The sequence below is a fragment of the Taurulus bubalis genome (genome assembly GCF_910589615.1).
Source record: "Taurulus bubalis genome assembly, chromosome: 10".
Lineage (NCBI taxonomy): Eukaryota > Metazoa > Chordata > Actinopteri > Perciformes > Cottidae > Taurulus > Taurulus bubalis.
Window position 1 is genome coordinate 7,035,622 of NC_136598.1, and position 13,494 is coordinate 7,049,115.

The following is a 13,494-nucleotide window of genomic DNA, read 5'->3' on the forward strand; positions in this document are numbered from 1 at the left end:
CCTTTGACACTCCCTACCAACTTATGGTGTTTTATAAGATCTATTGCAACATCCATGAGGGGAGGGATCACAGGCAAACTCACATAAATATCTCCAAGCATGGCTGACAAAATAGAATAAATAAAACTCACCTTTCCTTACCATTCATTTAAAGACAGCATTAATCCATCTCGGCACACTACAGGCAACGGATGCAGCGCTCAGCAGAAAGGAGATGTTATCACATGAAAAATGAGGAGGTGCAGCCTTACTGATGTTCTGCTTTAATACAACATGAAAGTCGGGTTTGCAGGGGAGTCTGTAGCACATCCGAGCAAAATCAGAGGAGATAGAGGGCATTGTGCGCCAGCCTTTGAATAAATCCTCTAAAAAATAAATAGTGAAACTCCTAAAAACAGTCTACATATTTTGGTTAACTTTTAATTGACACATGTTAAGCTTAGGTGCTGAAAGGGATATTAATAGTTGACACATTACTGTTATGTACAGCAATCAATACAAAAGATTTCTGGCCGTATGCATTGTAAAAACAACAACAAAGAACTTGATTACAAACATTTATTTTCACAACCATCACAAAAAAAACAATCAAGGAACAGACAAAACAGTTAAAGGCATTGAAAATGTCAGAAAACACCCTGTTTCTACTTAAATAGACTACAGTACATTCCTCACTAGGTCTGCACTGTGCATGTGTGTGTCTGCTTATGTTCGCAAGTTATGCGAGGGACGAGGCACAAAAGAGTGGGCGGGTAAGCGGTCTTATCAGGGATGTGCAGGTCCAGCCTCGTAGTTTGGAGTGCACGTCAGAAAGTGAAAAGAGTTACTGTACTGGTCTTCTGCTTAAAGCAGCCACCAGCACCACATGACCAATCAAAGAACAACTGGCCGACTTAAGACACAGTTAGGATTTCTTTTGTCGCTCGCTGACCCGCTCTCTGCTCTGCTTCCCAAAATAACAAAAAGGAGGAAAACATGTCCGTTATGTTCACCAACAGAAAAAAAAAAAGAATCGGGCCAGCAATCATTATTTGACAAATAAAGGGTGAACGGTCATAAGTACTATCAGGACAATTTATTCACAGGGAAGTAAAAAAGAAAAAAACTAAACATTTGCTTTTTGAGCAAAACTTTATCACATTTGGAGTTGATGTCGACTATACAGAAACAAAAGGAAACTTGCAAAAGCACTCGTACGGCTTTGCATAGATCGTAGGTTCCTACTGAGCAGCTAGTTTCCTTATGTTGATGATCAACCTCTTGCTGTAGTCCTTATGGTCAACGGGCTTCACATCCATCACGGTAGCCTTGATCCGGGATTCATCCTGTCAGACAAACAATTGGAAAACTCTTTTAGGCGACATCTGGCTGGGCCAAACAAACTTAAAGAGCAAGCACACCTTTTTTTTTTTGCTGTACACATAAGCACAGATTCCTGTTGGCATGTGATGTTTATACAGTGGATTTTCCCCCCAAACAAAATTCATATTGTGTGTAAAATTTGCTTGAAACTGCTTGGAGTTGTAGATAAGACCCCGGTTATCGGTTGAGCTGGCTTATCAAAAATATTAGATTCTACAGAATTTAACCCAGAAAAGGGTGCTTGGGTAATTTAGATATGATGCAATCACAGTTTGTCCAGCAGAGCACACAGACTTACAATACTATGTCCTTCAATACAATCACTAACAAAATACAGCTGGTGTCAAGAAGAAACTATAAAGCAGCACAAATATGACAATTACCAACATAAGCCCCCAATTACCAACATAAGCCACCGTGTGGTGGAGGGTCAAGCGCTGTCTTCAGGTCAAGTTGCTAAATAGTTTGTTAAATACATTGCTGAAAAGTTAATCCACAATGACCACTTCCTTTTCCCTCGCTGCTTTGAGCTCATTCTGGACTGTTTTGGATGTTCCCTTAAAACACAGTCGCGCTCTGGAGATGCTCTTTCAGTGCACTGTCAAGTGAGGCAACGACGTCCACCAAGCCACGGAATATCCCTGGGTTATCAGAGCTCTCGCTCTCATCAGGACCACGCAGGGCCAACTCAAATGCACCACAGAACTTCACACAGTCCATTATTCCAAACAGGCTTAGCTTCATGCTGTTAGCTAGTTGGCTGTGGCAAGATTTGTGCTTCTCTAGATCCCTCATCCCCGTTGTAGTCCAGAGTGTTTCAGTCCCAGGACTTTGGAACAACAGACAGGGGAAACAAAAAAACGCATTACACACTGAGCATCCAGCTAACCAGCTCCGGTTAGCATATCGGCTTGAGGAGAAGCTCCGGGTGTACGTCCTCCTCAACGTACGTTGAGTGCTTTGCTGCTGAATTTTTAAATCCGGACGTTCGGGTCCCAACTCTTTCAGCCTCTTCTTGTCAACATCTGACCGTCGGTTGAAAGGTGTTTCGCGTAGAGACACCACAGAGTTTTCAGTCGCCATACTAACATAATCAAAGTCTCTGCTAGTGTTGCTCGTAGCTACGTGGGAGCTATATGGGCTGTGAGGGAACGATAAAGGTCTCTGATTCGACGAATAGTCCAACCACGTTGCAATAAGAACCGATGTCATTGGCTGGGGGCGCACTTTTGTGCGCCCGAAGATTCTCGTTTCATCCGCCAATGAGAAGCTGTCCTCGCCGTAACGACCGTGAAATGTTTACTCGCTTCCATAGACTCCCATTTGGCCGGCGCCCCGAGAGGGGGAGGGGCTTTCCTCAGTGATGATGAACGGCGATATATTATATTTGGTCACATTTAACTGGTTTTAAGTGGTTGTTGACAGGGCCTTACGGTCTCCTACACACATTTAGCATGTCAACACGGTATATTTCTTATTTAAATTATTTGGTATATAATGTTTTTTGACAATATATATTATATTTTTTTTTCTTCATCGCAAAATTTCAAGAGGGGCGGCGCCCTTGCGCCCTCTATTGACGCACCGCCACTGCCTGCTACTATAATGCAGATTTGCTACTTGCGCTCAGAGAGAGCAACCATCCTGCTGAGGTCAAAGTATGTAAAAAGTGACAACGCATGCCCCCCCGTGACGTGTGAGGTCAGGGACTGGTGGCTCATTTTATATCTCCATCCAGACGACGCATCTGCAGGAAACATACCATTTATATAAAGGTTCTCCTCGTCCCCCATGACAGAGTGGGCTAATGTTAGGGCCGTGGACATGAATTGTGTTGGCATTCAGATGAATTGTTCACAAAAAAAGCTGCAGCTTTTAAAGCCATATCCACCTCCACAGCTGTCTAGACACAGGAAGGTCATTTCCACAGGACCATTATTCTCTGCATTTAAACAGAGGTTGCACTCATTTGTGTCTCCATTGATCCTCTGCAGCTGAAGTGGGTGAAATGTAAATCATCTTCCTTTGGACTGGTGCCCACTTTCTTCCAGAGCAGCCACTATAATCGCTTTACTAGTTTTGTATGATGCAAGAGAAATATTACCCAAAAATATTACGATTTCATCATTATAGTTTGACATAAAGTAGAATGAACTGTCATGTGAAACATTGATATAGATAAATGAAGATACTAAAATGTTGGCCATGCATTGAACAAAATAACAATGGATACAACATGAAAAATAAGATAAACCCCTCATTGCTGTGCAGCACAAGGAATACGTGTGGATTCAGACAAACTGATCCATCTTTGAGGATTATGGCGATAAATCAGCTAGCGGTACCCTGTGGAGTGTGTGACCACCAGAAGAGCTATAGAAAGATGCTTGTGAATTAGTATCATCCATTACACTGACCAACAGCTAACACACATGGATATAAACATTGCAAGATTAAGAATATTTGAGGGGGACAAACATGTTGTTTGTCAGGCCACTTTTCCACACTATGGTAAAAACCATGCCTGTCACACAGTTTTATGATCATATATTAGGAAGGAGCAGGGTTTTTTTTCTCAATACCTAAGTGTACAGATAGATAATGTGTTTTTGTAGACTTAATACTTACAATATGCAATACTGCTGTACTCTACTGAATATTGTTTTGCTACTACTACATTTCACTTCATAATAGTACACTTATATACCATAAAATGTATAATGTACCCTTTTTATTTTATTTGACCATATCATGTCATACTGGTTTACCAATACACTTTGAGGAGACGTCACTAAGTCTAAGATAAACACTGGGTTTCCACCAGGTAAACCTGAACATGCACACCTCTCGAGTGTGACAACGATTATAACCGCATAACTATATAGATTCTGATTAACTGGAGAATAAAAAAAAATTCTAGACGTAGATCTTACATTTCGGCCACTTGTTAGTGGATAAAATCTCCACTTGTCCTCTCCTTATATGTAGCTAAGTGTCGGTAGGCGTCACGAACTGCCAGTGCCAGTAGCTGTCAGAGAAGTGCCCCGACTTAGTCAGACAGGTGCCACCACTAGGGGGCCAGTAGTCAGAGAGGTGCCACCACTAGGGGGCCAGTAGTCAGAGAGGTGCCACCACTAGGGGGCCAGTAGTCAGAGAGGTGCCGCTGAGTTGCCGCTCTCCTGGCACCTGGCTGACACGAGCTACACGCTTGCCACGGACTCGCCGCTGCCAGTAATCACACTCGCTGTCTCCCAAAAACGTTAGCTAACGTGCTAGCAAGCTGACTAGTCATAAAAAACTGGTGGGAGGGAAATGAAGCCGGCCAGTTGACACCCCCCCCCCCAAAAACCTCTTTGGTTCTACACGATTCACGTGGATGACATATTTTGACTTCAAAACAGCGAACTTCGCTGAAAGGTGACAAGTTTGCAGGTATGTAAAACACATTTTGGCAAAGGAAGAGAAAAGCTATCAGATGCTTGAATGCACATGATGCTCATCGATAATACAATAATAGCTTGGTTATCATCTTCCCACCGACTCCAAACCAGAGGAACTGGAATTGTATGAACAGGGCATTATAACAGGGTCTGTGAGGCAGCCTACATACACACCGACGGCAATGTTAAAACTATGGTTGCGGTTGATCAGTGGGCGAATAAGATGAGGTGTGTGAATCTGTAAGCAGCCAACATTACAGAGCCAAGTTGGGTTTGACAACCTGTGGATCCTACACCAGTAAACTACTCCAGTGCAACCAATCTTTGGTGGAATGGAAAACCAGTAGCACTCCCTCTTCACTAGTCTCACACCTAACCACCTCCCCAGAGTAATCTAACAGACTTCATCATGTGATCATCGGTCGTCACATCTTGTAAAAGACAGACAGGATTTGTAAGGGACCAAATGAGAAAAATATTAATAACTGGGCCAGTGCTAAAATGAAAAGCCTTGAATGTCCAATATCAGCTCCGCCATCAGGGTGATCCTTTTGAGACACTTAAATCAGTTGCAACGTCTAGACACGGCCTACGGGGACAATGAAACCGTAATAACAGCACAGCAGTTCGGATATTTTAGCCGCAAGCAGACATTCATGATGTCAGGCAAGTAAAAGATTTAGGAACGTCAATGAGTCAAGTACTGAGAGGTAATACTTAAAAGATTGCTTTCTGGCAGCTACGACACCGGTATAGAAATAAAGTAATTCCTCCACTGACAATGTTGAGTTACAACACAATTACCTACATGCAATATTAAAATAATATTTTGAACCCCAAAACACAACTTTGATATTGATTTGTATGAAAATAATAATATTACGCATCATGTTTACATGAACCAGCTTCACTTCACACTCGTTTTGATTAACGCGCTGTAATTAATCATTGAATGTTTTGATTTAATAGCCAAAACTATACTAAGTGGAAAATCTTTTGATTCTCAGTGGCACCACATATCCTTGAAAAGACTTTATGCTCATTTATTTGGGATTTTTTTTATGCCAGAATGACATTAATTAAACTTGAATGTTGTTTTGATCCTAAATGCGACACCCTTCTCCTTCAACAGTGGCTTGGTTTTTCTCATTAAGAACGTCACGCTTATTTGGGTTTTTGTTCAGTCTGATGTTGAGCAACAAATGAGGATCAGAATACTTTCATTTCCTTTTGATAGTAAAAGTCCAATAAATCTTGATCATTCTTTATAACAATTGTAGTCATTCTCCCCATGTAATATAGATAGTAATCAGGTTGTTAGCTGTACTTAGCTTTATGTAATATATTGTATAAGGGTGCAACTAACAATTATCATGATTCATATCTTACTTAGATTTTTACCCGATTAATAGATTAATCATCTAGCAAATGTCAAAGAATTGAGAAAAGTGTAACATTTTGACAATTGCTGGTTTTGTATGACCACCAATCTTTGGGCATAAATATGAAATGATAAAACAGAAAAGCAAGAAAATAAATTTTTAACAGTGAGAGCAAGTGTTCTAGCTGTGATCATTTGCTTAAAAATGACAACCAAAATATTCTTTTGACGAACGCATTTATAATCCGTTTTAGCTTTAATGTTGGCCATATACGCAGAAGGCTAAAAACTCAGATATCTACCTCCCTAACATTAGGTATATCCGAGGTGACCTTGAAATGTGCTGACAGTCTATTTGTGTTTTAATGTCATTATAAGAGATAATTTCATTATACTCCTCATGTTGCAGGTTCTTGATTGAATTAAAAATGAAGAGTTTAATTTCCTCAACTGTCCTGAAAACCCCTGAAACTGGAGTAAACCTAGTCTCACTGTGATGCAACAGGATGAATGGGTGTCATTAACATCCTTTGTCTGACATCAAGCAGATAAAACATTGCACACATGACAATATGGGAGAACTTCGCACAATGGCTGGCTTGTAGCATTGAGGGGAAGAAAATAACCTGAAAGAGAGGTTGCAGGTGTCTCTGTTGAAGGAATATGAGTCTGGAGGCAGCAGCCAATACATGCTTGTAGAAGTGCCATTGGCAGTGAGGATGCGGAGCTGAATGTGACAGACACAGTGGCCTCTTTTGTGGTTTGAAGGCGGATGAGCCTCTGGCTCGACTCCATACTTCCTGCTCAGAGTCCCAGCCCAATCAATTCTTTTATGTGTGTCCCTCAAAACAAACCTCTATCTGTGTGGCCTTCCGGAAATAGTGACCACAACTAATCTGTGTGTGTACCCTTCACAAAGCCACTGAAAATGAACAGCAATCTCAGACAAACACTTAAGAGTTTTTTTTTTTTTTAGAGAGATGGCTCAGTCAGTCAAAATGAAAGCAGGACAGTAATGTTGGTGAATGGGAAAACTATCAAGGAGCAGAAACACAAACGAATGAAACATAAAGAACCTGTTTATGTGCTGCATTTACAGTCTACAAAGGAATGATGATGGTTCCGGGGATTGAGGCTGCATAGTGTTCCCTCCCAGTCTTCTAAACAAGCATATTTCCTGTTACAGCAACACGGTGCAGCATTCTCGTCGGCATTATATATAGACAATTACCATTTCTGCTTTACTCACGTTATACGTTTCTAGCTTCACTCTGCTGCGGAAGACGAAAGTGTTGAAATTGGCTTGTTGGAAGACCTCGTCAAAGGCAAGTTCGTTCTGTAAATCGAAAAACATTTGATTGGCTCAATTTAAAAAAAAAAGAAGAAAAAAAAGGTACACATTGATTTAATCAAATGTCAGTTTCATCAAAGTTACGAGAGCAAAATAAAGCAAGTGTCTGAAAAACAACTCCATTACTATGAAAACTGTGATTTTCAAAGTAATTGTGCCTGGAAGAAACAAAGCACAGTCAGTGTCTTTTACACAAATGTGTGCATGCAGGAGCGTGTGAGCGTGCATATGTGGCTGTAACAAAGCCTCTTCTTTTCCTGAGGCCAGTATTGTATTCAGGGAGGAGAGTCTCACCGAGTCCTTGAGCTGCCCCAGGTAAGCTGCATTCTGGCCAAGGATGGCCTCTGCACTCTCCTGGAAGCAAGTCACCCACTGGTTGTCCATGTAATCTGCAATGTTGGCCTATTGCATTATAGAGAAAACAAAAAGGCAAGAGTGAATGAGAAGAAAAGTTACTATACTAAAGTTCTATGCATGTACACAAGCATAGATTAATGTTCTTGTGTTTTACTTTGGAATCATTATCTGGTTTGTTAGAGTGGTTGATGGATGCTCAAATAAATATATATATATATATCCTCTAATTAGCCTATATCTTGCTGGCAACGCCTGGAAAAACACGATGCTCTTGTGATACATACAGCGGAAGCAAATTCACAGTTAATGCTACAGCTTGTGAAGAATAATATGTCGACTGGCGAGTGCTACTAAACAAAAGCTGCTTAGTCCAGATGCCTGGATGAAATTGCTCTGTTGCTGGCTAAGTAAGGTGTTGTACTTAATGTAATTTGTAATATATAATAATGTTGGTTGCGAACAAGCTGAGAGTAAAAGGCCCGTATTTGTCCTTTCCTCCATGCACTTTCTGTAAAAGGACTAACACAGTATGAAAAGCTTCAATTAACCCAAAATGGACCCGATTTTCACAGAAAAAAAATCTAAAATTAGTACTCATCACACTGCGTCACAAAAACCGCAGAGTTGGCTTTAAACGTTTCTAAATTTAGAAAGAGTAGCTTGGGCCAATGTTAAACCAGAGGGAGTGGGCCATAAGGGGAGAGGGGGGCTTGAGTCCCGGGAGACAGAACAAGGACAGTAAGAAAGGAGAACAGAAAGATGAGGCAAGGAGAAGGACTATAGGGATGATGTGCGTAGCCTCGGCGGAGCAGCTGCTCAAGACTAAGCAGGAAGAACACGCATTTTAGATATTACATTAGCATAAATGCGCGTGTGCGAGTACATGTGTGGCACAGTTGAAAAAGAGTCCGCTAGAAGTTTTAGGGACGCCAGTCACTTACAGAAAGGATGAGGCGGTACTTGAAGTTGGGGAACTCTTTGTCACACTTTTCACAGCGGAACATGCCATTTTGCTGGTCAACCACTTTTTTGTTGCAGTCTTGGCTGGGACAGGCCTGGTAAAGGCAGTTTTCCTTGCGCAGGTATACTATGGTAGCGATGCAGGTGTAGTAGTCCGCCTAAAAAAGGGAATACAAACAAACAAATATTCATATCAACAAAAGTTCTGGGCTGAATAATGTTACTGGAATGTGCTTCTTGCTTGATGTTAAATATGTTGACTGTCGAAAACTAGGAATAAAACTGCATGAAATGAAAATTAAGATGGCATTTTAAGGAGCGCGTATTGGTGTATGTGAACAGTCAGGAAGCAACATTTGTGGAGCCGAAGCGAGAGTTGTACTCCCAACCAGAATCCTAATGGCTCTGACACAAATGCAAACTTGTGAGGTCGCTGCTGCGTTTATGGGGAACAGGCAGACCTTTGAAACAGACTGCACACAAACAGCCTTCAGGAAACATTCTTAGTCTGCATGGAAAACAGTTGAATTTCAGTGGATAGAAGCGGGTGGATGCAAAAAGCAGCTCTGGTTATGCTGTCATGAAGGGACGAATGGTTCCAACGTGTTTGCAGATGAGGCACATTGCTTCTCCTCGTCGTGAAGGGCAGACCCTAATGTACTCGACAGATAGCTGTTGCACCCTAACAGCCAATTGTTTCAGACAGAGTCTCCCTCCCCTACTAACCTCTATATTGGCTGTGACAACAGAAAGGAAACGACGCCCCGCACACTTCGATAAAGGCTAAAGGCTAGTTCAGGGTTAGGGAGCCGCGCAAAAGGCCCGTCAGCTTGGTGACTTAAGTACATCAAATAATCATTAGGGTCACTATGTAAATGTGAGACTATGTTTATTGTGAAGAAACGCGCAAGTCGACTGTATTTAGAGTTTCTCCAAAGGACTGAGAAGGAGAAACTAAGGCTGGGTGATGTTGAGAAAATCAAAACACACGACAGTCGACTTGGTGCTTTCACTAAATATTTACACACTGAGATTCTTGATAAATAAGCATCAGTAATGTGGATATAATGACTGAGTGGGGAAATAGAACAGTGAGAACACTGATAAGTTCAGAAAATTGCACCACTTTATGGTAAAGCAGCGTTTAATACCAGGAAAATAAAACACTTATAATATCGTAATGCGAGACTAGATATTGTTTTAGATTTTGGACATTGTAATATCGCATATCGACATATTGTACTGCGCGATGAAAAACTGGTATATTTTGGAAAATTAGAAGGCATTGTTAAAATATTTTAGTGATCTGGACGATCTGATTTATTTCTACGGTCAAGAGCAGCTTTTTTCCAAATCAATACACAGTCAAGATACTTTGCTGAGTGGTACTTTGAACTTGAAGAAAAAAAACTCTTACTAATATTTCTGACATTGCTAAAGAAAACACAATTTATAAAATAAAAAAAATAGATTTCCCGAAACAATAAAAATCTATTATTTCCCCTTTTCTCCGAGCATTGTGTTGGTATGCAAAAGGTATTCAACCCCAATTAACTTCTAGAACAGGATATTCTGTGTCATTTTGGATTGACAAAAAAAAAAGCCCTTACATCTGGTAACTGACAGCAACAAAACAAGAAAAATGCATCATGTTGCAACCCTGGAGCCGCTGGATGTGCTTTTTTTAATTATTGTTTTTAATTTACCCAAAACAACCCCAGACATCAACCTCTGCTAAATGAGGTGCAATTAATCAAGTAAATCCCTCTTCAATTAGTGTGTGACTGACCAGGCCTGCCACAGAAGAACTTGTTTCCAGCCACTGTCATGGGCCTTTACAAATGCAGTGTCAAGCCAACAAGAGGAGGGTGCCCACCTACTGTCAGAGAGGGCACAGGAGCCATGTGGAAACTTGAGATTGTGACACAAAGGCTTTATGACAGGCACAATTAATTGCAACAGACTTTGGTTCGGGGGAGGGGGTTGTTGAGAGGTCTGACCCCCCATGCCCCTGTGTATGGGATGTCTCAAAAGAGCTGAACCAAGGCTGTCCTCAACCCCTCTGTCAGTACCGGGCCTCATCACACGCCACGCTTAGGCGAAGCAAGAGCCTCCATAGCCCCGGGTCAAACCTTTTCCTCCTGAACAGCAGGAAGCTAATGCCATGAGAAGCCCTTCACCTGACAGGGGGCTAATACATTGTCAGGATTTGGGGTTTGGAAAAAGTACGAAATAGATGGGACTGCTTGAGCTGCATTGTAGGCCTGTAGATGGTAGAATAGCTGAAGTGGCTTGACTACAAGAGGAATAATGAGGAAGCAATACGCCTACTATATGTTACTGGGAATCCTGCAGTTGTGGCCACATCAGAAAGAATTATGATGGCAACACGTGTAGGACGGGTCACTCACAGCCTCGGGCAGCAGAGTTTCAACACTGCATACAAATTGTGAAATATTTACCAAAACGTATCTTAAACTTACTTTGGATGGAACCCTAACTGCTACTCTGGTTATATCCATGTATCTTTGCATTTATCTTTTCCCCAGGAATTATGGCCCCACAAATCCTCTTTGAGCTTCCAAAAAGACAATGAAGCAAAATGGTTCTTCTTGCGTCTCTTGGTGCGTATCATAATTGCTTCCATCTATTAATTGCACTATAGCCTTAATGGGATTCTTTCATCATACCGTGATGATTACTATTGTGCAGATCATGTTAAATTACACAAGTTAAGATCTCGGCACAGGTCACATCATCCGCTCCAGACAACATACACTTCTGCGAGCACCATCCTCAAAGGTATAAATGAAAAGAGGGAAACTAGCAAACACATTACTTTACCTATCCGAGGGCATTAATTGCATTTCAGAGGGCAAAGAATAAAACCTGTGCAATCTTAGTAATCAATACCAGGGATGAATGTGACTTTCATCATAACAATACACAATACAAGACTGTGAGAGAACAACCACAATACAGGGAGAATAATGAGGAGGACTGGATCACATACCTGGTAATGCAGAGTCAATAATGTAGTAGATTCATCACACTGACTAAACCAAAAGTACATTTAAAAAGCAGCGCTACGAGTGACACGGTTACATTAAAGCGAGTAGGGATGGACTATGGAATATTTGACTATTCTGTTATTCGTTCATTTGGCAAGTACTGTATTGACATACAATGTGAGTTCTTAATGAATGCAGGTTGACTGAGAGTACCTTCATATTCATTGTTTGGGATTCAACGGCAGGCTTTCAGTTTGTCCTTGAATATCTTCAAAGGAGCATCCTTGAATAACAATACGTCTGGGGTTACCATTGCTTGAATGTTTGAGGCAAAGCGGCGCACATGTGTACCTTGTCTCCGTGTCCCAGGTGCTCCGTCTTAACGTCAGACAGAGTCTTCCAGTTGGTGAGTCCTCCTCCGCTGCCTTTCACCTCCGTTACCGACTGTCCATCCACGGCATGGCCCTCCTTGTCATACCTGTTTGAGAGAGAACGAATACCAGTCACAGTCGACCGAGTGTAGCTGCAGGTCTGCAACTAATGATTATAATCTTCATACATCAATTTGTTCATCATTTCCTTGATTGGTGCTCACATCATACAATCGCATCCCAATTTTGCCATGCCTAAAATGGTATATGGTATATTCCCGATTATTTTAATCTGACTGACGCCACAAAACCAAGATTTTAGTTTAAAGTGAAAGAGGACAAAACAATCAGAAAAGTTTGAGAAACAGAATATTTTGCCTTTTCACATAAAAAAAAATGCCATAAAGAATTATCTAAATAGCTGCAGATTAATTTTGTCAGTAGACTAATCCCTAAATAAAGTTAAGGTTTCAGCTCTGTACAGTAGTACCTCATATTACCTCGTTAAAAATAAATTGAAGAAAGCTGTATTTCCACATAAGAGATTTATAATGTTGGCATACTGCGGCCTACCTTAAAATTCGGGTTATAAGCCGCTACTTTTTTCGCTTTTTTTCCTCAACTTTGACCCGTGCGGCTTAAATATCGGTGCGGCTTATTTAAGGATTTTTCCGATTCTAAATTTAGCAGCAGTTGCAGAGACATACGGTACAAAATTCACGTGAAATATTCCCAAATCCCCTTCACGAGTGATCTCACTGTAATAGAGGGTCCTCTCAGCAGTCAAACTCCTTGCTGTCCTCCCTGGTGCCTCTCACCCAGCTACGGCGAGGGAATCCCTGCCTCTCCCACCACCTCCACAGCGCAAGCTAACGAGCGACGAGCTAGCGCGCGACGAGTTAACGAGCTAGCGAACACTGTTTGAGTAAACAACACTGGAAATTCAGCACAAAAATACAAAGTATTGTCAGCGTTAGCTGCAGCAGCTAGTGTGGCATTTGTTATACATGTATGTTGGTACATTGATGTTCACGTATGTTTAATGGATGTTCATAACAAATAATACATGAAAGGACTTAGGACCCAGGGGAGGATTCAGGTGGGAAGCACAACCTGTGACCTGCATCTGGAGGTCAGAGCATGGCAGCCCGAGGAATAAAGGAGTTACAGTTAAGAGCAGCTTGTTCACACGTCTCGTGTATTTAAAAACACGACAGCTAGTTCCCCGACAACCACTGAAGGTAGCGGGACCAGCCCCGGC

At 41.5% G+C, this 13,494-nt stretch overlaps 1 protein-coding gene across 1 annotated transcript in view; it reads right to left on the reverse strand.

Moving 5' to 3' along the window:
• Positions 1-554: 554 nt before the first annotated feature.
• Positions 555-13,494, reverse strand: part of rpa1 (replication protein A1) — a gene marked incomplete at its 5' end in the record, with an annotated part of 28,896 nt that continues 15,956 nt past the window's right edge. The window contains 5 exons of the mRNA XM_079224996.1: positions 555-1,325; positions 7,433-7,519; positions 7,829-7,936; positions 8,833-9,009; positions 12,214-12,340. Coding sequence (XP_079081122.1) covers positions 1,221-1,325; positions 7,433-7,519; positions 7,829-7,936; positions 8,833-9,009; positions 12,214-12,340 — 604 coding nt within the window. The 3' untranslated portion in view covers positions 555-1,220. The remainder of the gene's footprint in view (positions 1,326-7,432; positions 7,520-7,828; positions 7,937-8,832; positions 9,010-12,213; positions 12,341-13,494) is intronic.